Source organism: Berghia stephanieae, chromosome 13 (assembly GCF_034508935.2).
Source record: "Berghia stephanieae isolate SIO BIC M18660-M18661 chromosome 13, UCSD_Bste_1.3, whole genome shotgun sequence".
NCBI lineage: Eukaryota > Metazoa > Mollusca > Gastropoda > Nudibranchia > Aeolidiidae > Berghia > Berghia stephanieae.
Window position 1 is genome coordinate 40,240,093 of NC_088372.1, and position 27,058 is coordinate 40,267,150.

The following is a 27,058-nucleotide window of genomic DNA, read 5'->3' on the forward strand; positions in this document are numbered from 1 at the left end:
TTGTGAGAATTCCATAACAACAATGAGCGATAAGGAACTGGATTATCAGACCTGCAAATAAGTGCACGTCAGCCCTATCACACTTGTTTGGTGAATTTCTGGTCTCCATGAAAATCACAAAACGTAAGTAAACCAAAGTTTATCTTGATTTAAACTCAAAATATTGACATGGACAGCCGTTTTCGGAGATATTATTTCAAAATGTCAAAATGTTCTCTTATCACTTCAGAGTCGGTGGTTCGACTCCCTGTTCTGACTTATTTTTTAAATTACATTTTAGGTATTCATTATCGTCTTTTGGGGGCATTTTTGTATTGTTTGATTTCTTTGATTGTTTTTTATTTTTATTTTTTGTTGTTGTTGTTGTTGTTGTTTGTTTTTTGTTTGTTTGTTTGTTTTTTTTTTTTTGTAAGGGGGGGAGGGGGGGGGGGGTTTAAAGTAAAAGACAAAACACGTTTTATTTTTTAGATGGTCTTATTTATTTAATCTTCATTGTGATGAAAGTTGGATTTGGGATAAAGAAGATATTATAGATTCGTGTCTTTTATTACTGTTTTTATTTTATTTCACTCGTTATATCAAAACCTGGTATTGATGCTCGTTAAAATTTGTATCAATGCAGGTTTTGATGGAAACAAAAACAGTAATAAACGTCATATAAATCGGGATAAGCTTCTCTTTCTGGGCCGAGTGGTTCTGAAAGAAAACTTTTTTTTATATTGAGTAACAGCACGTGGTCACGTGGCGTTTTTCATGAGCACAGGGGTTACGTGAGGTCATATTTCCAACCAGAGAGAGAACCGTTGAGAGTCTTATGGATGCTCGTGTACGATCCCCATCGGTGTTTCTTATTCAATTGGAAGTTTTGTATTCTTTCCTCACTAGACTCGGGTGGCGATGGAAGTCCGTAGCGAGATAATAATTCAACCCAATGTCTAATCGTCTCTCCAGAACCAGTCTGCGAGATCAGGAAAATCTGACGTCACACCGAAATGAGCTGGGATTCTAAGTTTACGTGACAAATAGGGTTCAACAGTCGTGACGTCACTTCCTTCGTAATGCATTAACAACATACAGACTTGGATGTGTAGAAATCGTCTCAAATTAAATGGAGACAAGACTGAAGTTCTTGCTATCGGGAGCAAAAACAACATCATTTAAAAAAAACGAAAACTCCACGATCACAATCGACAACAACAAAATAAATCTTGTATACAACGTTAAAAATCTGATCTGCACATGAAAGATCAAGTGAAAGGCCTTAAAAGAAACTTGTATTTGAATTGAAAAAGATCAGCTCCATCGGGGACTTTATTACCCAACAAACTTGCCAACAGCTAGTAACTCCTATTTTATTCTCCAATTTGGACTATTGTAATGCTTTACTCTTCGGTACGACGTCAGAAAACATCAAGAGCCTGCAATGAGTCCAAAACAATGCTGCACGCCTTATCATGAGAAAAAAGCGACGCGATGAAGCAACACCCCTACTCTTCAACCTTCACTGGTTACCAGTACGTGAGCGCATCGATTACAAGGCAGCCACTTGCGTTTACAAATGCCTCAACAATCGTGCCCCGAATTACCTCCAGGAACTGTGCACAGTTTATAAACCACCTCGGACACTGCGGTCGGCATCAAACGACCTGCTTGAAATACCCATGACCAAATTAAAGGCTGGAGAAAGATCTTTCTCCTACTTTGCCCCTCTTACTTGGAATGATTAAGAAGATCCCCATCTCTGAACATTTTAAAAAATCGGTTAAAAACATATTACTTTCAAAAATCCTATGGTTTGTGATCAGCTGTAAATGCTTCTTGCGTACCTGTTATGAATGTGTTGTGTTGCAAGTGTGTTTATGTGGTACGTGTTGGATGCGGTTGGGGGTGTGTGGTATTGGCGTGTCTGAGTTGAGGCATTGGGTGGTGAGAGAGGGTGGCTGTTAGTGTGTATTTTTCTCTTTCGATATGGCAATTTTATTTGTAATGCGCCCAGAGCCTCCAACCAGGGGGATAGGTTGCGCAATATAAATGTGCATTATTATTATTATTATTATTATTATTATTATTATTATTATTATTATTATTATTATTATTATTATTATTATTATTATTATTATTATTATTATTATTATTATTATTATTATTATTATTATTATTATTAATAGCTGGTTCAAACTATATCAACAATGGCGGACGCCCTTATGAAATACTTCTCCAAACGAGCATAAAAGTGTATCCAGAGGAGAAAAACATACATATTATAAATTTGATCATGTTTTGACTTTTATACATTCTGATCACATGGCATGTGAAAAAAGTTCTAGCCAGCATGAAGAATAAAAAGGACCGATTTTCTTTGTTTAGAACCAACTGCTGGTTGCTGGGCGGACGTGACGTCAGACTATTGAATCCTATTGGGGAAAACAGTCAAACCCTCTACTCTTTTGTAGTAAAACCAGAAACTGGAGTGCCTAAATGAGTCAATAAAATGGAGAGAAAGATAAAGGGAGTCAAGGTGAGTCATAAATAAGGAATAGAAGAGAACAACACAAAACAAACGACGTTTAAAAATACCAAAGGCCGAAACGTCGTTTGTTTTGTGTTGTTTCCTTATTTATTTATGAGTCAGATTGACTCCCTTTATCTTTCTCTCCATTTTATTGACTCATTTAGGCACCTCTAGTCTATGGTTTTACTACAAAAGAGTAGAGGGTTTGACTTTTCTCCCCAATAGGATTCAATATTCTCTCTCTACTACTACTACTACTACTACTACTACTACTACTACTACTACTACTACTGCTACTACTACTACTACTACTACTACTACTACTACTGCTACTAGTATTCCCATTATTTCCCAAGGGTTTAAACACGATGTGTCCTACAGGTTTGGTCATCTGTAAGTGTGTTTGTACAAAAACACATCGCTTCATTGCCTAATTTTAATGTCTGATTTAAAATCAGCACAAAGTTCAAGTACACTTCCTTTCCCCTTGCAATTATCTTTAATGTAGTATTATATAGTTATTAATTCGCGGCTATGTGGTCTAGTGATTTGACTCTCCTGACCAAATGATCAAGTCACCATTGGAGAGTTGGCGTTCCCAGCCCCTGTCCATCTTGCCTCTGATATGCCCAGCTAATCAATCTTGCGGACATGTGCCAGTTTTCCAGTTTGATAAAGGGTCCTAACATTCCAGCAAGAGACAATGAGCTTGCGATTTGGGGACAACAGATCCGCACTATGGACAGGGGCGTCCTTTCGGATTTGACCTCCTACTCCTACCGTCAAAAAGCCAGTATCCTCTACTGACGACGGTAGTGGATATGTCTGGTTCCTGTTTCTGTGACAGCTTGTTTTGTGTTTGTTTGTTTTTAGGTGTTTAAAGGCGATTTCAACATATTTAGGTCAGTTAAGCGCCCGTGTCCAGCTTTTATCAATTTTCGGCCTTGAGAGGCCATAGCTGCTCAATCGTGTTAATATGTACTGTTGTAATAAAATTTTATGAAACCATAATAGTTAGATGTTTTGTTATTTAAAAATGTTTATTTACAATTTCTGCAGGGTTCATATTCATGCAGATATTTTAAAATTGTTAGGGGATCAACTGACTAGAACAAAGACTTCCAAGCCACTGGTGGTTCCATAACGTTGTGACCTTATCTGTTCTATTAAAATATGTCGAACTGAGAGGTCACAGTTACAGCTTCTGCAGTGGGGCTTTTCATCCCTCTCTAGAAGTAGAAGGTAACAGCTTGTTTTTATGAGGTGGGTTGTTAACTTTACGTGCAACCCACATGTCCTGGTAGGACCGATGGATTACTCTTCGTCTGACCTCTCCCCTTTTCTATCCTATTGGAGGTTCAAGGTTCAAGTTTCAAGATGCTCAAGCCTTCCCATCACCACAGGGTGATAAAATAAACCGTCGGGACGGATTTTTTTGATCGTGCTGAGGACAAATTATAATTACAGTGTAATATCTTTACAGATTATAATTTGACGTCAGCAACTTTTGATTATCCTGAAGGCAAATTATATTTTGTAAATTGTAAAGCTACGAATTTCTGAAATTTCAAGTTGGCAGTTCTGATAATAATAATAACGATTATACTTGTCATGGAAATACTTAAAATATGAACTTGAAAAGACTTGATTTTGCTCATTCACCAGCTCGAATGGCAAATGTCCTAGACAAAACATAAACGATTTAGAATCTCTGCTGGTCTTTCTTGCACTGTGCGCTCAGTTAGACTCCATTCTTTTTTAACTCTCATTCCGTTGGATCAGACGAAGGACCCATACAAGAACAGCCATTGGGGATTGAACATTACCTCCTGATTACGGTCAGATCTTTATTGGATTCCCTTGCTATGTATTATTAATATTGCTGTACACCATTATATATATATATATTATAGTTTTTAACCCAAGCCCTGTTTAAAATGTCAATGAATAGAATGGATAATGAGTTTTTGCTCTGTTTTGTCCGGCTATGTGATATGACACTCGCTTTCGGATGGGAAAGTCCTGGGTTCGAGCCTCGCTCGTCGCATAGTTGAGTCATTGGAAAAGGAAATTTACTCACAATCTCTCCCAGGTGTAAAATGAGTACCTGGTCGTTAACAGCGTTGTCTCTGTCGAGAAAAAAAATAATCTAATATCGCCTAACATGTCTCGTTCTACATGTTGTGTTGCTGTTGATCATGGGCCCTTTGAGCACATTTAGTTGATATTGCACTATATAAAAGCTCGCTCTCTCTCTCTCTATGTGTATGGTGTGTGTTTGTGGTTGGTTTGACGGTTATTAGGATGGAAACGTCCCTCTCCTTGTCTTCCCCTTACTCACTGTTGTTTTACTCCTTTCTTTCTTTCTTTCTTTTGGTTATATTTTCTAATAGCTTTTTGTCATCATTATCATCGCGGCTTGTGGACTGGTAGATTCCTGGCTCGAATCCCGCCCTGGGCAGCACAGATGCGATTCTTGAAAAAAGCTCTTTACTCACATGGCACTCAGGTGTAAAATGAGTACCTGGGCAATAACAGCATTGCCTTAGAAAAAAAAGTATGGTAATGGCTTCTTACAAGAGTCATGTCTCGTCCTCCATGGTAAGTATCGATGTTGGCTTGTAACCTCTTGTAAAATGCTTGAACACATTCAGTGGATATCGCCCAATACAAAACTCGCTGTATTCTAATTTTTGCAGTTTCGTAGAAATCAAACGCTCATGGGAGATAACCAATCCATCCTTGTTCTTCAAGCAGTATTTCCTGCCTTACTTCCCTTATAAGTATTATGGGGGTTGGCGGGTTGGTTTGATTTAATTTTTGGGAGACAACGATTATTGCGGCTTGTCAACTACAAAAATCAAAAATTTAAACCACTCAACAAAGATTGAATAACATTTAAAAACCCTGACAACTATATAGTCTGGCATCAACTTTCATTTTCAATAAGTTTTAATGACTTAGAGATCGTCATGAAGGTCTGAAATGGAGTCAGAATTTCGTAACTACGGATTTTTTAGTACTGGTAGTAGCCAGGTGTGGAGACTTCCAACCAGACATCCATTCTAGGCATCAACAAAGCAGGCGTTGGGTTTTATTTTAAGGACTTTACGGAACTGGCAACACATTAAGGCCATTTCAGCGCCAGTAAAAGGGAAGGCAATGGGGTCCAGAAGTAAACTCCAAGAGAATGGGGTCCACATGTAAACTCCAAGAGAATGGGGTCCAGATGTAAACTCCAAGAGAATGGGGTCCAGATGTAAACTCCCAAGAGAATACCATCGATGTATTTAGTTTGAGCTCACCTAAAAGTCTCATCCAGATACACCAGCACGGGATCCCATTAAGAGGAATACACTCAAATGTTTACAAGATATGTTCAAAAACAACAAATAAATCTATCAGTACATTAGAGAGAGATGATTTACAAGGGAAAAAAACATCTCTCAAAACTAACACTATACATTTGACTGTTTTTCTCTCGGCCAAGGATTCTGGGCAGGACCAGGACAAAACCCAAGTAAATCTCAATCCAAGACAAAGACAGAAAGCAAGTTGGAAAAAAAGGATATAACAGGACAGAAGACACAGTAAGTGCCTCTGATACCACTATGCGAGGACAAACGACTCCACTTAGCAGTTTCAGATAACACGACTACATTCCAAGAACAGCGACACGCTGGACTCGAAAAGATAAAAAAGGAACAGAGTCAGACCTGAGGAAATCTGGAGTTGAACAGTCGATAGAGACACGAAATCCTGGGGACTCAGCCAGAAGATTGCAACTCGTGCAGCACAGCAAAAGATTGAGAACAGCAGTGGCGTGGCTATATTGATTGATTTGGTGCCTGGCACCGCATCCATCTTTTAAAAATGGATTACAACATTGAAAAAAATAATAAAACTGAAAAATGGTAAATACGGCCTCTTATGTATTTGAGTAAGTCTTTTCTTTAAATTTCTTCCCCTTTCTTTTGTATTTACAAACATACTGTTTTAAAAGTCATTTTCTTCTGAATTCTGGCACCACCTTGTACTGTAAGCATGCCACGCCACTGGAGAACAGTCCATCCCTGATGCTGGCTCAAGCACCTGATGGTGTGGACAGGATTCAGTGAGTGATCGGATTCATTTCATTTCATGAATCTACTTTGGCTAATTATTGGAAAAATTCCACCACAAGAACCCCTTACAAAAATCAAACTTGGCCTATTGGTTGCTCATGCTTTCACTATCAATGCAACTTCCCTAACTTTCATCATCAACATGAATACCATTGTTTAGCATTGTATATGTCGGAAAAAAAAGGTAATATCCCCTAACAGGCGTCATGTCATGTCTCATCCATCACGTTGGGTGTTGCTCTTGGCAGAGGACCCCTTGTAAATTGCTTTGAGCACATTCAGTGGATATTACACTATATAAAAGCTCCTTTAAAAAAAAAAAAATTAATTTAAGAGCTTTACAGAATTTGATAAAGAAAATGTATCCAAAAATGTTCATTCATAAAATTTGTTTTATTTCATGTCATACATATTTATATAAAAAGGTAACAATACACATCAGGTATACATTGGACTCGTCTGACATTGCTGTCAAAATGATGGAGAATAAAAGTGCATCTGTTACTTATTGCAATTAGAGCAGAATTGGTTTGTTTCTACTTTGTTCATAAATGATCATCTGGCAAAAGTGTTAAAATGGAAGAAGACAAGAAGTGAATTTGGTCAAATTAAATCAAACGAATGATGACATTGCACAATTATAAATCTTGTCTTATTTTTTTTTAGTAATTTGAAATCTTATACAAAATCATTCAGAACTAAATTAATTATATATGACAGACATCTAAGATTTATATTTGTGAAGAGCAATTTCTATTTGGAATATAATATATCTTACAACACAATTTTTCCTTATCTCCGAAGTACTGCAGCAAAATGTTACGTGTAACGACAGACAAGCACCTCTTTATCCTGTCCCTGATGTGTCAGTGGAATAAACTTGAATCTGCAAAAGATAAAAAGGTAGAAAAAAATAAAATTAAATATATATTTCAAATACCTGAATCAAAACAGAGAAATCATCACAGTATGTCAACAATAATTGATAGTGTGGCGTTGTGGTGAAATACTAGGGTGTAAAGAGATGACACAGCAATCATCACAGTATGACAACAATAATTGATAGTGTGGCGTTGTGGTGAAATACTAGGGTGTAAAGAGATGACAGAGCAATCATCACAGTATGTCAACAATAATTGATAGTGTGGCGTTGTGGTGAAATACTAGGGTGTAAAGAGATGACACAGCAATCATCACAGTATGACAACAATAATTGATAGTGTGGCGTTGTGGTGAAATACTAGGGTGTAAAGAGATGACAGAGAAATCATCACAGTATGACAACAATAATTGATAGTGTGGCGTTGTGTTGAAATACTAGGGTGTAAAGAGATGACACAGCAATCATCACAGTATGACAACAATAATTGATAGTGTGGTGTTGTGGTGAAATACTAGGGTGTAAAGAGATGACACAGCAATCATCACAGTATGACAACAATAATTGATAGTGTGGCGTTGTGGTGAAATACTAGGGTGTAAAGAGATGAAAGAGAAATCATCACAGTATGACAACAATAATTGATAGTGTTTTTTTTTTTTGTTTGTTTGTTGCTTTAGGTCTCTTCCAACACAATTGAGGTTACATGAGAGACCGCTGAAACAAAAAAACAAGCAATCTAACAAAAATAGTACAAATGTCAATCAAAAGCATAACCTAAAGATATCATAAGCTAAATTATAAATAACCAAGAACAAACAGGCAGAGGATTTACAGGAAAAAAAATATCCCCTGTCAAAAATACAATCACAAACCAAAGAAGCAGGATAGGCTAGTAAAGAGAAGAAGAAACGACATCACTATCGGATCGTACACCCATGCGAACATCATAGGTATATGATTCAAGGGTGATGCTCCCATCCAACCACCCACAATTGATAGTGTGGTGTTGTGGTGAAATACTAGGGTGTAAAGAGATGACACAGCAATCATCACAGTATGACAACAATAATTGATAGTGTGGCGTTGTGGTGAAATACTAGGGTGTAAAGAGATGACAGAGAAATCATCACAGTATGACAACAATAATTGATAGTGTGGTGTTGTGGTGAAATACTAGGGTGTAAAGAGATGACACAGCAATCATCACAGTATGACAACAATAATTGATAGTGTGACGTTGTGGTGAAATACTAGGGTGTAAAGAGATGACACAGCAATCATCACAGTATGACAACAATAATTGATGGTGTGGTGTTGTGGTGAAATACTAGGGTGTAAAGAGATGACAGAGCAACGGCTGATTATTATGAGCAGACAGGAGGTGCAGAAGTTATGAGTAGAAATGAAGTGGGTACGTTGGCGTCGTTCTCAGAAAAAGCTGTTAGAAGAGAGGTGGACATAAGCGGGGTGTTCATTGTTGAGTTTGCAACGAAGAATGAGTCTAGGGGGTCCTGTAGACACGATTTGCACCTCAGCTAGATCTTCAATATTTTTCGAGAAAAGTTCTCAATGAAATAATTTGATATTACAAATCAATAAGTCAGTCCCTGTGCCATATTGGAAGACTGTTTCATTCTTTTTTTTTTTAGATCATGAACATTTGATTTGGCATGGAGATGATGTTGGTAACTGACACAATATGAAGAAAATGTGTCAGTTACACTGCTTGAGCATTAATAAGACAAAGTTTTACCAGCTGGGAATAAAACACACATGTCACACAAACGATCAAACCCTTAATGATTATTCTTCATCAAATGAATTCTCAGTCATCAAAATTTTGTTTTGGAGATTGGTAGGACAGCTCTGATTGTTGTGTTAGTTACCTGTGGAATTGTTACGATAGCTGTGATTGTTGTGTTAGTTACCGGTGTGTGGAATTGTCCTTGACACACAATGAGGCAAATCATGAAATGAGATGAAACGATACAAAATAAAATCAACTCACTGCGACTCTAATCACTATCCTCCTCCTTCTTCTTCTTTTTCTTCTTCTTCTTCTTGGAAGAGGAGGCGTCTTCAGCATCATCACCGACCGTGGTGTCCAGGTCATCCATGGGTTCCTGCTTGATTTTCTTTTTCTTCTTCTTTGGCGTAGTTGTTTCGTCCTCATCGGCATCTTCAGATTTCTTCATCTTTTTAGCTTTAGGGGGTTTTATGGAAGGGGTTGTTGCCGCGTCTTCCTCATCTTCTGGTTCTTCTTTAACTTCCTCTTTAATCTTCCGTTTCACCGGTAATGTGGAATCGTCTTTGTTAGAGAAAGTCTTCACCTCACTGAATGAAATGATAGAAACAGATAAAGGAAACATTACTCGAAATGCGTAAAACAAATATGCAATTTGTATTTTGAAAAGATAGGCTGTATTGATTTATTAAATTCTCACCGTTTTTCATAAACAAAATACTATTAAATCTGTCAAATATCACTAAATATGTATTTATGTCATATTAATCTGCTAGAAGTTGTAGACTGTAAAAAGAAATGGACGGAAATGAATATAATATAACAAGAACAAACAGGACATTTTGACTCTAAATCCTTCAACTAATGAAGTTACAGGCTGAAGAAGAAATGCTTTGAACGTTCCCTGTTTGATATTTTTTCAAAGCTGTTATATTCTATCTTTTTTTTTCATTACTTTCTAAATTTGGATTAGATATCTGTCACCAAGTCTAATATCTAGATGCTATTCATAATTGTACGGTAGAGGTGTCTTATCGGGCCAGTTAAGATGGAGAGAAGAATAGAAGAAAAGAAGAACGAGTAAATGAAATATGACCCATGTCAAAGGGGAGGTAATTTGTGTTGTTCCCTTTAATTAAAGTCACATTCACTCACTTTATTTTCCTCTCCATCGGAGAAGATAGTTTGGAAAATCTTGGAAGACCATTTCATGTCAGTGCAACTATGTGGTCTTGGGATATGACACTCGCCTTCGGATAGATGGGATAGATGGTGTATATCCCGATATGGTGACGCATCTGGGCCCCAGGGCACGGGCCTGGCTAGCAGAGGCAATGTCTGACATCCTTGCAAACGGAAAGCTTCCACAAGTGTGGAAGCATGCGAAGATAGTTGCCATCCTGAAGCCAGGGAAGCCGGCGAAGGAGGCAGACAGTTACAGACCCATATCGCTGCTGAGCTGTCTTTACAAATTGTTGGAGCGTGTTCTATTAAACCGATGGGGGCCGGTCCTAGACGCTGCCCTGCCACCTGAGCAGGCAGGCTTCAGGGAAGGGAGGTGCACCACGGAGCAGGTCATTGCCCTTACAGAGCATATTGAGCACGGGTTCGAGAGAAAACAGCAAACAGGTGCTGTGTTTATAGACCTATCAGCGGCGTACGATACGGTCTGGTGCGATGGGTTAATGCTCAAACTTGCAAAAATCATAAGGTGCAAAAAGACCTTGAAGTTGTTCTCTTCGATCTTAGGGGAAAGGCAATTCCACGTCGCGCTGGGAGACGTCACGAGCAAAGTTAGGAAATTGAAGAATGGGGTCCCTCAGGGGTCGGTACTTGCGCCAATGTTGTTTAACGTTTACATTAGCGATATGCCGAACACTTCCTCCCTGAGGCTGGGATACGCAGACGACTGGGCACTCGTTACTCAGAGTAAAGTGTGGACCCGTCTCGAGAGCGTACTCAGCGAGGACGTCACCAGACTCAAATCCTACTTTGACAAGTGGTACCTGAAGATGAACACTTCAAAAACCGTGGCCACTGCATTTCACTTATGCAGTGGCTGGCACACCCGTAAACTGAATGTCCTAGTCGGGGACCAGCCACTCCCATATGAGCCGCGTCCAAAATACTTAGGGGTGACGCTGGATCGCAGCCTTACCTATCGGGTTCATCTCGAAGGGGTTGCCCGGAAGATAGAGAAGCGGAATAGTCTTCTGAGGAAGCTGGCGGGATCGACTTGGGGCGCTAGCCAAGCGCTCCTGAGAACATCCGCCCTGGCACTATGCTATTCCACCGCGGAGTATTGCGCTCCAGTGTGGGGTAGAAGCAGAAACGTTGAGAAGGTGGATGTAAAACTTCGCAAGTCGATGCACATAGTGTCGGGAACGCTAGCAACAACCCCTAGAGAATGGGGCCCGGTAATGGCAGCGATCCAGCCCCCCGATGTCCGGAGGGAGACCATTACGGGAAACTGGCTGAGTAAGATCAAAGAGAGAGGGAATGGGGATACCCCTCTCATGCGCATAATGAACGGTGCCCCCGTTTCGAGCCGAAATAAGTCCCGGCAACCCTTGTACGCAGAATCCCTGACTACGGACAGAGCTGCACATACGAGATGGAAGTCGGTTTGGACGAATTCAATCCCTCGTGGGGGCGGGGACCTACACTCCTCTAAGCTTGGTGAGAAGTTGCCAGGCTTTGATACCAGTAAGAGGAGACACTGGGTAGCTGCGAATCGGCTTCGGTCGAGGAGCTGCCTAACGGCCGGTGCGTTACATCAGTGGGGTCTAACTTCCTGTCCTTTATGTCCACGCTGTGGGCAAGAACCCGAAACGGCAGAGCATCTAGTCGAAAGGTGTGTTGTGACGATGCTACCGGGCGGGTTCGCGACGGTGCACGAATGCGGACCGGACTTTGCTGATTGGGTCGATCGTCATAACATAATAGTGTGAGCCATAAGAAGCTGCTGCCTTCGGATCGAAAGGTCCTGGGTTCAAGCCCAGCTCTGATCAACACATAATTGAGTCCTTGGAAAAGGCTCTTTAGTCACATACTAGCACAGTACTCGGGTGTAAAATGAGTAACTGGTCGTAAACAGTGTTATCTTTGTCGGAAAAAAATGATAATTTTGCCTAACAACAGGCAACACACCTCCATCATGTCATATAGTGGTGACAAGGAATCCATGATAAAGTGCTTTGAGAATGTTTAGTGGATATTGCACTACATAAAAGCCCAAGCTCAAATTTTTTGTTGTTGTTTGTTTGTTGCTTTAGGTCTCTTCCAACACAATTGAGGTTATATGAGAGACCGCTGAAACAAAAAAACAAGCAATCTAACAAAAATAGTACAAATGTAAATCAAAATCATAACCTAAAGATATCATAAGCTCAAATCTTTTAATACATTACAAGCAGGCATAAAAAGTCACCAATTAAAACAATCTTATATAATGGGAACATCTGCACTTCTAGCTCAATAAAATTAGAGAATTAATTCAATGCAGGGGGAAAGATAAATTAAATAACGACTGCCTCAGTGGTAGTGAAGATAATTTGGAAAATCATTGAAGATCATTCCATCTGTCAGTTTTACATCATAGGCAGACAGAAATATGTCAACAGTTTAAAAAAATCTTATATAATCAATTAATTACCCGGCTGGATATGCGAGGAAATGAACAGAATTGTTAATATTTGTTATTTCAATGTGCACATAGAGCTGTGTGTTCACAGGTCACAGGCGCTACAGTAAATATCAATTATTTATATGAGGGCCTCTGTCAAGACAGTCGTGAGTTCTCCATTGAGGAATTATAAATCTAATGAAGTGAAAGAAAATAAAAATATGCTCTTCCATGAGACATTTACAGTTAATCCATCAAAAGAAATACTATATGATATACTATAGGAACCATCCTTGTGGCACAAAGAAAGCAACTTGTGGGTCAATAAAGATGGAAGTATCTTTGTCTATGAAGACTGATGTTTCTCTTTTTTTTTTCTTTGTCTGGCACAGGGGGTCCTGATAGCTCAGTTGGTAGAGCACTTGCTTCACATGGAAAGGGGCCAAGATCAAACCGAAGTCGAGATTTTTTCTTCTTCTGAAACACCCGGTCAACTAAGCAAGATTGGGTAGCTGAGTCAGTTAGACTTGATGAAAAGCATGTTGCAATAGACAAGGGTCCTATCCAAAAGGTAGCAAGCAATGGCTATTATCCATTTCATGCTATAGAAACCAGGATCAACTCCGGCTCCACAGGCCTAATGGCTCTGAAGGACAAGACTTCTACTTGTCTTTATTTTGGTCTGGCAGCGTTGTACACGACTTTTCACATTATTTGTTGGATTACTAATGACACCTACAAACCCAGCACTCACCTGAAATTTGAATATTTCTCTTGCTTGTATTCAAACTTGCCTGTGCCACTGATTTTTCTTGCCTGATAGGAGACATAAATAAATAAATAATTAATTAAATCAGGGTTGCCAACTCAGGAGGCAAAATTTGACTGAACTTTGATGCCACCACATGGACTGAACCTGTCTGAGCGCTGAACTCCAGTAAAAAGACTTTATGCAAATACTTTTTCCATTTTTATGAAGAAAAGACCCCATTCACTTAAGAGCTAGTAATTCAAGAAGATAAAAAAATGTACAGGACTTGAAAAAATATTCACCAGTCGCCATGGAAATTGAGATAGTTTGGCAGCCATCTTAGATTTTTGCCACTTTTTAGAAAGACAATGGCTCAAAAACTGACTCTTGGCACGATTAAGAATAAAACATACAGCTTGGCAGGCAGGTGAGATGAAATGATCAAGATTTTTAGGATTGTTTTTTTTTTTGGTGTTGTTTTCTTGAATGAAGTTTATTTTTCTATGACATTAACTGCATTATCAGCATAAGTAAATACCACCTATACATTGACTCACGGAATAAAATAGTAGGACACTCCTCAGTACAGAAAAAAAAAAGGGCAAACAAAACTGTAATGTCCTGATGAGTAATGCCGACCTGCCTTCTTGAAAATGTAAAAATTCATATTTTTCAGGAGATTAAAATTGTATTCGCTATAGCTGACCTTAAATATCAATAATTTATCACAAGGATTAAATAACACTTGAAAATCCTCAAAATTATCTAGTCTGGCATCAACTTTCATTTTCAACAAGTTTTAACGACTTAGAGACGCTCATGAAGTTATGAAACTGGAGCCAAAATGTGACAATAGTAGACAGGTCTATTGATGAACGTCCACTTACGGCTCCCTGGTCCAAGTGTCTGATCCTGGACTCCAGCTTAGCTCTTTGTTCTAAACCCAACGTACTGTCACTGGTCTCACTCAAAGCATCATAACGAATACCTAAGGCTGCCTTGGCCGCTAACATACGGGACATCTGAAAATAAAAAAAAATATTTTTAAAATAACGTTATGTTGTTGCAAAATATTAACTATGGAAATAGAGGATAGCCCAATTTCTTTAACTGATCAGGCCAAATTATAAACAAGAAAAGCAATAATATAAAATAAAAATAAATGATTTCTAAAAAAAAAAGTAAAAAAAAAAAAAAAGAAAAATCGATTTTTATGACAGAAACAATTCATCAACATGAAAATCACGATTTCAACCACTGCTTCCGTAATTTTTATCTTTAGAATGCATCAAAACTGATGTTATGTCATTAGGATAGGTCAAGCACCCATTTTCCCCCCAAAATTTAAAACATTTCCAACCATTTCCCCCTAAAAACTTGGTGAAAAAAATTCCTAATTTGGCCAATATTGTCTTTCCAACAACCCATAGATAATACACTGATGAAATCTGTATAAATGGAAGATCTGTTTAAAGATGATTCAGTCTGAACATGATAATGCTGACCACTGTAAAATTCGACATTGAGTTGTATCAACTACAGTGGTCACTGCCTAATAACTTACCATGTAATAATAACCCACTTCCCTGGTGTAAAAGTATTCTGACAAATTAAAAATTACACTCCTCTAGTCTCCCATGGAGCCAGAGTTTATCCTGGTTTCTATAGTGTGAAACGGACAATAGCAATTGCATGCTACTCTTTGGATAGGATGCCAGTCTATCGCAAAGTACTTTGCATCAAATCTAACAAGACTCCGCTACCCATTCACTGCTGGATAGACAGGGGGTCAGAAAAAAATAAATCTGGAGGACTGCACCTGGGATCGATCTTTGTCCCTTTGCATGCGAAGCGAGTGCTCTACCAACTGAGCTACCGGGACCCCTCTTAGTCTTATTGCCCACAATTTCATGACGTAATTGAATTGTCTTGCATTGGGAATCTCAATGCTTACAATAAAATCACACATCTTTCTAGTGCATTGAAAGAAAAAAGGAAATAGACACTTACAAAAGACCAAAACACTGATGTCCAGATAGAATGGTTGCCAGATTGATTGAAAAAAAAAACAACCCAATAATTATAACCGTTCCTGTAAGAACAACAGCAACAATTTCAACAACATCCATAAAAAGTGACCGGATGACAGATTAAAGTCAACAAAAGGAAATGGCACTTACTTTTCCCTTGAGTTTAGTTTGGGCATTCCCAACTAAAGAGGCGTGATATATAAGACCATATTTGGGCGTGTCCATCTTTGACTTGAGTGACCTGAACAAGGCTTTCTCAGCACCGAGAATCTGAACTGTTGATGAAGGATGCTTGGACAGATTGAGAAGAGAACCTGCAAAAGAAGGTAATGGAAGGGGGAAGGGAATCAAATGCTGTCAATTTTGTTTGAAGTAATAAACAAAAATGAATATAACAAAATACCAAACACGGAACGTTTCGGGCTCAAACCGCTTCTTTGGCCAACAAAAACCAAAAGAAAACAGGTAGAAACACATATTACAAAATACAAAAAAAACCCCCCCAAAAAAAACAGAACGACAGCAGAGAAATAATCATTACATCCTATCTGTAGAAAAATCTTGGAATGGAATTCATTACTTTTTACAGTCCACAGCTTCGAGCAGCTTAGTATTACTTTGACTTTAATTTTGTTTGACAACCTTGTGCTGTGGAATGAGGTGACTAAGGCCAGTCCCTAAATTGAAAATTACTAAACAAACACGGTCCAAGGCCAAGACCAATTTTATAACAACATGACACGACACATCTTGACATTGAAATCTTTCTCTAAAACACTGGGGAAGTGTGAAGTCTCTCAATGTACACTTTACCATATTTGTTTAATAATATTCAAGCCAGAGTGGGGAGGGGCACTTATGGGGTCTGGTCTTAGCCACTCCATTTCACAGTAAGCGAAATTGAGTTTTAAAAATCGTTTGCCCAGGCCCACAGTAAAAGACTTAATATCGTAATCCGTAAGACAATTTGATGGACAAGTGGAGCAAAATTATTAACTGCCTCAGCGGTAGTGAAGAAATGATGGAATATCATGATTGTTCAATCCACAAGTTATACATCATAGGCAGGTAAAAGACAATGATTGTGTTAAGGATTTTAATAGCACTATAAGACCCTTGCAGCACCAGGAAAATAGAAATTAGGTAAAAAAAATGTTTTAATGTAACTTCACCTTTAAGAAATATCATCTCACAAAAATGACAATAATAAAGATAATGTTAATAATAATTAAAATTATATCAGCAATAGGAATAATATTAATATTAATAATAATAATAATAATAATAATAATAATAATAATAATAATAATAATAATAATAAGAGGAAGAAGAAGAAGAAGAAATTTTTTAAAAGAAGTAACTGCCTCAGTGGTAGTGAAGAAATGAAGAGAAATCATGACTATGACTGTTCAATCCACAAGTTATACATCACAGGCAAGTAAAAGGCATAAAGTATCATTTGGAAGTTTAATAATAATAATAATAAAAAATAATATCTATATAACCCATTTTCAATATTACACAATGCTCAATCCGCTTCACAACTATTTCATTCACACATTATCCACAGCAAGTCCACTGACAGAATCCCAGTGGGGCAATATATATACATTTTTAAAAACTTTATTATTCAGCAAATCACTGAAAAGCTGTAACAAAATTCTGCATCGAGACAGTCAGTTAGCAATTGCCAGAAAGTGGGGATTTCTATCAAAATATGGATGATTAGAAGCACAACACGAAACACTATAAAACTCGTTCCCACTTGAATGGCTACATCAAAAGCCAAAAAAAAAACAAACAGTAATCTGATTGAGGCAGCTTTCTTAACTCTCTCAAGTTCATATGCATGGGAAATCGAACAAATTTGTTCTATTTTCCATGAAGGTGAACTCGAGAGTTAAGGTACAAGCTGAGAATTTGACATAAATTGTTAATTTGTATAGTGGACTGGATTGGATGGTGAACCCATTTACACAAAGCCTACAATCTGTAACATCTTATCACATTTCTACTTGTATTTCCATATAACATTTGTTTAATCACATGTGACACAAGATCCTAGTGGCACCAGAAAAAAGTGATATGTTTCAACAACATTTTTAAAAATCAATGAAGCTGTCATTACAAGTATGACAGAAACTGCCTCAGAGGTAGTGAAGATTGTTGGTCAAAATCATCTTGTATCAAACCAAAGAGTGTGCATCATTGGCAGTCACTAAGATTAAATTAATAAATTAAGGAGCAGGAACTGGTGTAATATACACTCGTTCAATTCCTTGTCTCACAAAGATTAAAGATGATGATAGTGGTCATGACCATAATCATAATAATAATAATAATAAACAACAACAACAGTAATATTACAGAAATGTATCTGTGCTGATGGTGACAAAAAGTGAAAGAGGAATAAAATTTTAAACAATTGCCTTTAAGCCCCACTGTTAAAACACACAAAAAATAAAGCAACACAAAAACCTGATAAAAATGAATATACAATGAATGTAGAGTGTAAAGACCACCAACCTGCATGAGCGATAAGTCTTGCCCCAACAAGCTCTCCTACCAAAATGGTCAGATTAGGAGCCACCATGGCCATTCTTTCCTTCAAGTAACTGTAGAGTTCATCCCTTGTCTTGGACATTTCTATCACCTGTACCGAATCAAAAATCAATCATTTTACAACAGTTTTTTGTTTGTTGCTTTAGGTCTCTTCCAACACAATTGAGGTTATATGAGAGACCGCTGAAACAAAAAAACAAGCAATCTAACAAAAATAGTACAAATGTAAATCAAAATCATAACCTAAAGATATCATAAGCAAAATTATAAATAACAAAGAACAAACAGGCAGAAGATTTACAGAAAAAAAAAATATCCCCTGTCAAAAATACAATCACAAACCAAAGAAGCAGGATAGGCTAGTAAAGAGAAGAAGAAACGACATCACTATCGGATCGTACACTCATGCGAACATCATAGGTATATGATTCAAAGGTGATGCTCCCATCCAACCACCCGCATTTTACAACAGTAAAACCAAATGACCAGACTGAGCTTACATACAAACACCACAAGGCAACTACTTATATAATTCCAAACACAGCAACTACACACTTACATCCAAACATGGCAACTACACACATGCATCCAAACACGACAACTACACACATCTGATGAGTCTTAATCAATGCTGTTGTTGACAAAAAGTGAAAAAGGAGGAAAATTTTGAACGTTTTCCTTTCATCATCACTTTAAGAGCAACTGAGGTGATAAACTATCATTGACAATTCAGCTAACTTTTGTAGAGTGGGAAACTGCACTTGTTTATTCCACCACACATTAAGTCTCACATTGCCAGTTCATTTGATGCGGGAAATGTGATTTTCTAAAAAGGAGGAAAATCCTCATCTGACTTCTGCAGATCTTATAGGAAAACTATCAGCCCTGTCATATATGACATATATATTGACAAAATATGTCAGTCACAGCCTCATCATGGCAACAAACAGTACACACATGTATTTTACAGGATACGAATAGCAATGATATGCCCATCACAAACTCCAAACCAGGCCATAAGTATGCAACAGAAAGAGAAGATTTTTGGCCTGCTACCACACTCCTGCAGACCAAACTGTGTGGGCCCCTGGCAGACCTTGGGAAGACAAAGGCATTTCTTCATCAACTAGACATTAAAACATGAAGACATTATGAGTGGGATGAAGAAGAAGAAGAAAAAGAACAACAACAAAAACAACATCGATGAAAATAAAAATTTAACAGCATGGACTTCTGGATGAAATTCTAACCTGTACGCATAGATTTCTGATGTTGACAATGTCGTCTTCTGCAATTTCTGTCCCCATGGAGATCTCCGCTGCCCATTTGACCTCTGTCTCAAGTTCCTCTGGTACATGTCTGGACAAATCCAACTTCATGGCATTACTGCGATCACCTGGAAATTACAACAAAAAAAATAATAGTAGAAAGGAAAGTTTGCAAATGCTGAAAAAATTAGTATTCTGAAGAATTCAAACGAATTAAAATCTACGAATTTATTTCAATGATAATACAGAGAAAGAAAGAGAGAGAGAGAGAGAGAGAGAGAGAGAGAGAGAGAGAGAGAGAGAGAGAGAGAGAGAGAGAGAGAGAGAGAGAGAGAGAGAGAGAGAGAGAGAGAGAGAGAGAGAGAGAGAGAGAGGGAGAGAGAGAGAGGAGAGAGAGAGAGAGAGAAGAGAGAGAGAGAGAGAGAGAGAGAAGAGAGAGAGAGAGAGAGAGAGAGAGAGAGAGGAGAGAGAGAGAGAGAGAGAGAAGAGAGAGAGAGAGAGAGAGAGAGAGAGAGAGAGAGAGAGAGAGAGAGAGAGAGAGAGAGAGAGAGAAGAGAGAGAGAGAGAGAGAGAGAGAGAGAGAGAGAGAGAGAGAGAGAGAGAGAGAGAGAGAGGAGAGAGAGGAGAGAGAGAGAGAGAGAGAGAGAGAGAGAGAGAGAGAGAGAGAGAGAGAGAGAGAGAGAGAGAGAGAGAGAGAGAGAGAGAGAGAGAGAGAGAGAGAGAGAGAGAGAGAGAGAGAGAGAGAGAGAGAGAGAGAGAGAGAGAGAGAGAGACTGCAAGGTCTAAAAAGGGGGGAACCTAATCTGCAAGCCACAACATCATTCAAATGCACCCACACAAACACACAAATGTGCACAGACAGAAGAAGGAGATCACACTCACACACACACACACACAAAGGAGAGAAATAAAAATAGCTACTGTAAATATCAATTACATACCAATGTAGTTGACCAGATTAGCATATGCCAAGTTATCTGTGACAAGTTTTGAGAGTTCCGGAAAGTGCCATCCATACCATTCCCGAAGCCTCATCAGGTAATTATTCAACTCTTTGTCAACATCATCCAGCAAGCCTGTAAGGAACAAAAATAATAATCAGATTAGCATAAAAGTGTGCAAACGTTTTTTATGTTTTTAAGGGTTTTACGGCGCTTGCAACACATTAAGGTCATATCAGCGCCAGTAAAAAGGAAGAAAATGGGATAGTATAAAGTTCTAGAATTACAATAAAGCATCCAAGAAAAGGGAAGACAAAGGGGAATTGGTTCAATTAAGAAACAGGTGTAGATTCCAAAAGCACTCTATCAAAGTACTTAGTTTGAGATCACTAAAAGTCTCATCCAGACACAAGCACAGGTCCCCGCTAAGAGGAACACACTCAAATTTTTTACAAATCATATATAATATAAAGAAAGCATAATACAGGGCATAACAGAGAGATGATTTACAATGAAAAAAACATCATCTCCCAAAACTAACTATACATTCGACTGTTTCCCTCTCAGCCAGGACAAGGACAAAACAAAGTAATCTCATTCCAAGACAAAGACAGAGAGCATGTTGGATAACAGATATAAGGGGATAGAAGACACAGTATGTACCCCCCCTGCCCACTATGGGACAAAATAAATATAGCAGAGTCGAAGTGGGTGAGGGGGTGAGAGTGGACGAATCGGATTGTGGTCGATTATATTATCAGTGTAGATGACAACACTACAGAATACATTTTGATTGGGTCAGAATTTAATTGGTTCTTCCATCAACCCTTCAAGATAATTTCAATCCAGTCTAAAATGAGGAAATCAGTCAAATTAAAGCACAACTCAAGCCTGCCTGAAAAACCATGTGGAGATTTGAAAAAGAAAATTAAGCAATAAGAAACTCACCGACTGCCTGGACGATCATTGTGTCAACTTTATCTGGACTGAACTTTAATCTGTAGCGACCAAGGCTGTTGAAAATAAAAGCAAAAAAAATCGTTTAATTAAATATGTACAAATTTAATGCTTGTTGTTATCTAAAGGCTATTTTTAACAATGATGACAACTCTTTTAGGTCATTTCAGGGCCAACAGAAAGAAAGATAATGATAATAATAATAATAATAATATAGGGAGCAGAAGATTCCACCAGCAATCAATAGATAAGCATTTGACATGACCCAAAAGTCCAAGCCAGACACAAGCAAAGGATCCCACTGTAAAAGATACACCCAAATGTTTACAATGGACAATAAATAATATACAGCGCCCAAAACCCATAACATAAAAGTAACAGGGAGATGTTTGACCAGGAAAAATATCTCTCAATCAAAGGTACTTCAAATCTCTGAAATCAGGCTTATTAGTGGTGACATCAACAGAGCTTCCGATCAGCCTGCAAAATACAGAAACTCCCCATGACCCATCTGGCAACAATAGACATTCCAACATTAAGCGATCTGTTGGTGGCAGGTGATGAGTTTCACTTGGGATTTTAGGCAGATTGTCTAAAGTACAACTGGACAATCATTTGGAGATCTATCAAGATCCAAATGAAGTTCAAATGCTACAATTAAAAAAATAACAACTCAAAATGTTGAAGAAGGAGTAACTTGATGCACAGCACCAACTGAACAGTTGTTATAAAAAATCTCATCCAAAAGTTTCAAGAAACTGTTCACACTATTTACATAAAAGAAAAAAGAAAAGAAAAAGAAGTAAAATAAAAAGTCACACAAATGAAATTTTTCTGACCAAAGCTTTCCACTACTGTGGCAGCGAGTCACCGGAGGTCAAAGTAGCGGAAAAATGTTGACCTATGAAAAAGAAAAAGCCATGAAAAAACATTTAAAAAGCAAGGCACATATTTACCTGTGAGCGAGACCAAGAGACATCTGAGCAAGATTACTAGCCTGGACTTGTGTTGAAATAAGATTGGAGATCTGTGACCTGATGTTCCTGGTCAGTTCTTGGACACTGGAATTGTACACACAGTTGACACCAAACTCTTTCTGAAATTCACACAAGTAAGTTTCCAAATGAGAGCAGAACCAAACAAAAGAATAACAGAGATAACGGGATAAAATCAAAAGGACTGCAATAGACATAAACATTTGAAATAGTGATAGATTCTTTGAAAGATATATTAACAATTAATTGCAATGATTAAAAGAATATCGAGGGTAATATGTGTGACTGGCTGAGAAAACCCGGAAAGATGCGCAAATTTCATAAATTGAGTTTTGTATGCAGTGGTGTAGACATCTTTCTGATCATTTACCACTGAAAATGTTCTTTCTATGTCTATTAGAACCCAAGTTATGAATTTTTTTTCTGAATAAAATCTGTTGCTCTGGGAAACACTTTATCTTCGATTTTGGCTCATATCTCGAAACAAAGCTTGCCGAATCTTCCCGGGTTTTCTCAGCCAGCCTCACAAATATTACAAGACAACCAAATAGCAAAGCAACTAAAGTGCGTGTACACAAATCCAAAGACTGACATATCGCCAAGGGGATACTTAAACAGCTGGTGTTAGATAAAATAAAACTGGAATTGTGACAAAATTAATGGCAACAAATTAACAGCCTTGCCAACCAACCTCAATTATTTCAAAAAATTTATCACATTTTCCCCCAATATTTTGGCAGATTTGCTCATATTTTTAACATCAGCAACTATTCAGATTCCAAGCTTAGTAATCAGTGAATTTTATGGAGGCTTTCGAGCTGGTGCAAGGGAAGTAAAATCACGTAATTCCTTTGACAATTATCTGTCTGCTTACTCAGATTCACACTAAGCTGGAGACAATATTTAATAACATTCTTTTATTATTCCTCTCGACTATTCCATCTCCCCCCACCCCTTGTTATGAATTCTGACACTTTGGTCACCATTCCCACATCATCATATTACAGACCTCAAAGTGTATTAAAATAAGAGAAACCATCCTGGTTGTCAAGCCTGTATTAACGATAACACCCCCAATACTTTGAATGTATTGTTGTCATACCTTCAGCATTTTACCCAGCTTGGCGTCTGCCACAGCTAACTCAGCTTCTGCATCTTTGAGGACGTGTTTCTTGATCACCTTCTTTAGACTCTTGCTCACTTTCTCATTTTCAGTGGAAAGATTTCCTGAAAACATTTTACAAATCAATAAAACATATTACTATTTACCAAAAAAATTTTGTATGATTGCAACTTAAAATTTTAAACAGTAAATTCTAACATTTTAATAAATATTATCATCCTATGTAAAGTTTATTTTACAGAAAAATTACTATTTCTTCTATAATGCATAAAAATTCAATGCCCCCCCCCCCCCCCCCCCCCCCCCCCCCCCCCAAAAAAAAAAACAACACAAACTAATAAGCTAAAAATAGCTAAACTAATCAGCAGAATTGCACGCAACACCAGATAAAAGAGTTGCAATGCCAATGCCCCCACAACTTCAGCAGAAAAAAATTCCCATGTCTTTTCAGACCAAAAAATTCCAGGAATGGACTAAAAACCATCAAGCTTTAAAACGGATGCTGGATGTTATTTAAAAATAGTAAGGTGTGTTAATATGGTGAAAGAGTTGTGTGATGATGACGTGGTGGTGGTGTTGATTATGGTGATGATGATGATGTGGTGGTTGCAGTAGTGGTGGTGGTGATTATGGTGATGTGTGGTGGTTGCAGTAGACCTGAACAAATTCCTGACCATTTCCAGACCCATGTACCCCAAATGAGTGAATTCTTGACCCTATTCACGACCCGACAGGAAATGATCAAATCCCCAACTTTTCCCAATTTCCCCAACCCTGTGGGAACCCTGGAGTTAGACGTATTGATAAAGCACCAACATTTGTATACTTTCCCCCCCCCCCCCCCCCTGAAATTAAAACAGGGTTGTCAATTAAGCAGGCAATAATTTACAGAACTTTTACAAAAGCACACTGACAGACCGCTTTCTGTGCACTAAACTCCAGGCATAAGACGGTTCGTACTAACCTTTCTTCTATTTAGCAGGTGATTGGTAAATATACTGAAACTAATTCATACTGAATTCCGTAAATATACTGAAAATTGGCAACCCTGATAGAAAAAAAAGTAAACTTTCGTGTTTTCCTCAAGAGTAAGATTAGGACAATTTAATTTAAACAAAAAAAACAGTACCTGCTACAGCCTCACTGATGTCCTCAAACTTCTCAAAATGCTTGAGTTTAATACTGAAATAGAAAAAGAAAATGTTTAGATTTTTTTTAAATAATAAAATTACAATTATTCCAGACCTGAACCCTGAAAATGTAAAAATTCATAATTTTTGGAGGATAAAAATTGTAGTCCCTCTCTAGTTAACTTTAAAAATTAAAAATTTACCGTCATAAGGATGAAAAAACTTCAAAATCCTTAAAATTATGTAGTCTGAGATCAACTTTCATTTTCAAGCTTTAATGACCAGTGATAACGGCAATTTGTGAAAAAGAAGGAAAATGTATCGGTCCAACTCAAACCAAAAATACAAAATATCACAGTAATGTAACTAAGAAATGAAGTTACACAAGTTATTTTGCATTTTACTGTATTTGTTTTCCGCGTTAATTTGTGTATTGTTGTGCTCACGAAGGGTATGTACGTCCATTGTCTGTATTGTTCCCATACGAAGCCTCGCCATTTTCACTTTCATCAGTATTATTATTACTTACACTTTGGAAGCTTTGTCGGGAGTTTCAAAATCTTTGAACAAGTCATCACAATTGGACAGTTTTGCCTCGTCAAGAAGCTGAAAAGGAAAAATTATATTATATCAGTTCTAGATGACATTGGAGACTCTGGCAATAAAAACGCACATGTAGTCAGAAAGGCAAATTAACATCTTCAGTATTTTTTTGTCTTCTGTAAAAGCTCCAGTTAGGGTGATTTCATAAATCTTTTCACTAAGAGGACTATACATTTGTCATATATTTAGGGGGTGAAATAATGTAAAAACACATTTTTATTCAGAACAGAAAAAGGTGTATGTTGTCATATTCCTTTTTTTTATGACGACAGAGCTAAAACCTAAAATTCTTACCAGAATCCAAACAAAACTTCCTACTGTAACAGAATGGAGAGATTCGACGAGTTCAACAATTTTGGGCTGGATTAATTTCACCTCTAACATCGTAAACCAGGAAATTGTTTATATAGGCACTTACTTAAATGAAGTTAAATGTTTGGCTGAATCTGGGGAGGCCTTCCGAAAGCTCCACATCCCCAGTATTCTTGTTTTTTTTTTAAAAATAATGTTCTAGTAGTGGGGTTTGGGAGTGGGGAAACTTTTATTTTTTTTAAAAGTCTGCCCCCTCCCAAACCCCCTACTAGAACATTATAAAAAAAAAGCTTTCCCCCTCCCAAACCCCCTACTACTACTAGAACAAGAATACTGGGGATGTAGGAGCTTTCGGAAGGCCTCCCTGAAACTGAATCTGTGTCTCAGTTCTCCCATTCACCTGTGTGGCCGCTAGTTATTTAGGTCTACTTCTCTTCTCGCTTTGGTGCAGAGCGAAGCACACAGGCTTGGCACAAAGTCGGAGCATTCGCGAAAGCAAGACGATTCCGTACCTCCCCCTTTACTTTACGTGCGACAGAGCAGAGACCACGTCTTTCTGAAAGTAAGTGCCCATTGCCAAGCAGTAGTAATCCATCCATTGTCCGTGGTGTGGTGTCCATTCCACTCGACTACACTACACTTACTTTTACCTTCACAACTTCTTGCACTTGCACTAGTTAGACACTTATCTTTTGTTTTTGTTTGAGACGCTAGCCTAAAGTTCTACACAGCCTACCCTACTCCTACACACAACAATTAGTTCGGTCACAAGCACAAGGCAATTTATCGGCTCACTGTAGGAGTACCAAATGAACGTCAAAGTACAAACTTGAGTGTTTTAGAGCTTTGGGGTTGGGTCATTTCATTCATATTCATCATAGAATCATTATCATAGTCATCCATAACCCTAATTATAAGCATGGGCAAGGCAACGTGGTAGTGGTAGTGGTGCGGCCAGTGCGTTGCGCTCAAGTGTCAGGCCAATTCGCGCACTCGCTTCGAATTAAAAAGAACAGCTGAAAAACAAACAAATCTTACCTTGAACAAGGCATAGCCTGCTGCAGATTCGAACAACACGAGCATTTTGATTCCTAATCACAACAATGTGATAGGCTTCTTTAAAAACTTTCAAATCCACTACAATTTCCACTCCACATGTGCGAGGAAAATAAACATTTTTTGACCCGGAAGTGTATGGATTTAAAATGGCGCACGAGTAGGATTGCCCAATTTGTTTTATAAAAAATGCCAAATAGGAAGAATGCTACACATAAAACGAAAAATACAAAACTTATTCTGACATAAATATTGATATGTAAAAATACACATTTAGTTACAGTGAATAATATAATCTGTCGGATGGTGAAAAGTGAAAAGGTTTGAACTGAGATATTGCCAAGTTTAGTTAGAAGGTCAATTTAAAAAAAATGAGTTCTTGTCATAAATGATTAAATCAACACGTTTGTACATCTTCAGGGAAATATCAAAGCTTAATTTC

The 27,058-nt window shown here is 37.9% G+C and overlaps 1 protein-coding gene across 1 annotated transcript; it reads right to left on the reverse strand.

The window, feature by feature from the left end:
- Positions 1 to 7,010: 7,010 nt before the first annotated feature.
- Positions 7,011 to 26,756, reverse strand: LOC144959160 (nucleolar protein 58-like). Its single transcript, XM_078891678.1, has 14 exons — positions 26,599 to 26,756; positions 25,175 to 25,251; positions 24,645 to 24,697; positions 23,495 to 23,619; positions 22,354 to 22,493; positions 21,389 to 21,453; positions 20,441 to 20,575; positions 19,482 to 19,627; positions 18,196 to 18,322; positions 15,820 to 15,983; positions 14,527 to 14,661; positions 13,643 to 13,704; positions 9,528 to 9,853; positions 7,011 to 7,522 (listed from the first exon to the last, which is right to left on the reverse strand). Exons 1-13 carry the CDS (start codon positions 26,641 to 26,643, stop codon positions 9,535 to 9,537), a joined length of 1,593 nt encoding a protein of 530 aa, XP_078747804.1. The 5' UTR covers positions 26,644 to 26,756; the 3' UTR covers positions 7,011 to 7,522; positions 9,528 to 9,534.
- Positions 26,757 to 27,058: the final 302 nt, after the last annotated feature.

Bases quoted from the DNA above. Each gene is read 5' to 3' on its own strand.
- LOC144959160 (XM_078891678.1), bottom strand. From the start codon at position 26,643: ATGCTCGTGTTGTTCGAATCTGCAGCAGGCTATGCCTTGTTCAAG. The intron at 22,494-23,494 runs GTATGACAACAA...TGTGAATTTCAG, and splicing joins AGCTGGGTAAAATGCTGAAG to AAAGAGTTTGGTGTCAACTG. The intron at 14,662-15,819 runs GTAAGTGCCATT...TTTTATTTTCAG, and splicing joins AAACTAAACTCAAGGGAAAA to ATGTCCCGTATGTTAGCGGC.